The sequence below is a fragment of the Monodon monoceros genome, unplaced genomic scaffold, assembly GCF_005190385.1.
Source record: "Monodon monoceros isolate NGI ecotype Baffin Bay Population unplaced genomic scaffold, NGI_Narwhal_1 Contig1047_ctg1, whole genome shotgun sequence".
NCBI classification, from domain to species: domain Eukaryota; kingdom Metazoa; phylum Chordata; class Mammalia; order Artiodactyla; family Monodontidae; genus Monodon; species Monodon monoceros.
In genome coordinates, this window is record NW_021696867.1 from 1 (window position 1) to 1,533 (window position 1,533).

Sequence of the window (1,533 nt, forward strand, 5' to 3'; positions counted from 1 at the left end):
TACTTTGCTCTTCATGTTCCAAAACTCACTAGACAATGCAGACTCTTTTCCAGCACAATCAAGTCACAGAAGTCAGCTTTAATTTTTATAAACATTCAGCAAAATCATCCAGAATGAAAACACGACAGACAGTTTTCCCGGAAATGGATGTGATTTCATTTTCTAGTCTCCACATTGAAAAGATTGACCCTGGCTGTTTTGCTAAAGCAAGAGTGAGTTCCATAATTCACTTTCAAGTACAATCAGTATTTGCTTGTTTATGAAAATGTTAGTCAAGGGGTAGAAAAGAATTGATAAATTTTGTTTTATTTTATTTGGGCTGTGCCGCGTGGCATGTGGGATCTTAGTTCCCTGACCAGGGATTGAACCCCTGCCCCCTGCAGTGGAAGCACAGTCTTAACCACGGGAGCACCAGGGAAGTCCCCAGGAATTGGTAAATTTTATACAACACTGAAACTACTGAACTGTAAAGTTAAAAGTGCTCAAGGTCGTCAATGGAATGCTGTGTGTTCTTCACTATAGTAAAAAAAGTAGAAGGGTTAGAATTTTTTTGTTACAATGAAATATGCCTTTTGGGACAATTTCTGTTGCTTTTAAGGATTTTACAAAACCATTTCTGTATGGAGTAGGAGTTACTCACACTTCCTTTATTTTTTTCTTAAACAGGAGTTCTTAGCTTCAACTCAGAAAATGTACGGTGCTGAACTGGCCAGTGTGGATTTTCTGCAGGCCACTGAAGACGCAAGGAAGACCATAAACGAGTGGGTCAAAGGGCAGACGGAAGGTGAGCGAGGGCAGCCCTGGTCGTACACATTGATGCATCCTTTCGTCCACCCGCCTGCCCCTTGCAGGTGACTCCCTCTCCGCTTCCTCAGCCCCTCCGCCTGACCCTGGGGTCCACCTAGCACTGCCCAACTGCCCAGGTCCAGACAACTTTTTCTTCCTTCCTTTCTTTCTTCTTTCTTTCTTCTTTCCTTCCTTCCTTCCTTTCCTTTCTTTCTCTTTCTTTCTTTCTGTCCTTCCTTCCTTCCTTCCTTTTTAAATAAATTTATTTTATATATTTATTTTTGGCTGCGTTGGGTCTTCGTTGCTGCGCGCAGGCTTTCTCTAGTAGAGGTGAGTGGGCTTCTCATTGCGGTGGCTTCTCTTGTTGCAGAGCATGGGCTCTAGGCGGGCGAGCTCAGTAGTTGTGGCGCACGGGCTTAGTTGCTCCGTGGCATGTGGGATCTTTCCGGACCAGGGCTCGAACCCTTAGTCCCCTGCATTGGCAGGCGGATTTTAACCACTGCGCCACGGGGGGATGTCCCCAGACAGCTTTCAAATGTAGGAATTCCTCAAAGTGGAAATGTAAAGATGATTTAACTGAACATGCTAAATGTTTTCTACCCATAAGTTCCCCAAACTACATTTTAAAATGAAAAGTAACATTGAACGTAGACTAAAAGAGATGAAACTCTTGTGAATCAATATTTACAAGCCGCTGTGCTCATAAATACTTTTTGCGAACATCTTGTCTAAGAAACCAGGGTCGGG

General features: G+C 43.5%; 1 protein-coding gene across 1 annotated transcript; it reads left to right on the forward strand.

Annotated features, from left to right (window-relative positions):
- The first annotated feature begins 42 nt into the window (after positions 1-42).
- LOC114887278 (serpin B10-like) lies at positions 43-1,070 on the forward strand. Its single transcript, XM_029212715.1, has 2 exons — positions 43-212; positions 667-1,070. The coding sequence occupies exons 1-2, from the start codon at positions 114-116 to the stop codon at positions 853-855; spliced, it is 288 nt and encodes a 95-aa protein (XP_029068548.1). The 5' UTR covers positions 43-113; the 3' UTR covers positions 856-1,070.
- The last annotated feature ends 463 nt before the right edge of the window (positions 1,071-1,533 follow it).

Coding starts and splice junctions, on each gene's coding strand:
- LOC114887278 (XM_029212715.1), top strand. CDS start 114: ATGAAAACACGACAGACAGTTTTCCCGGAAATGGATGTGATTTCATTT. Junction 213..666: donor GCTGTTTTGCTAAAGCAAGA/GTGAGTTCCATA, acceptor TTTCTTAAACAG/GAGTTCTTAGCTTCAACTCA.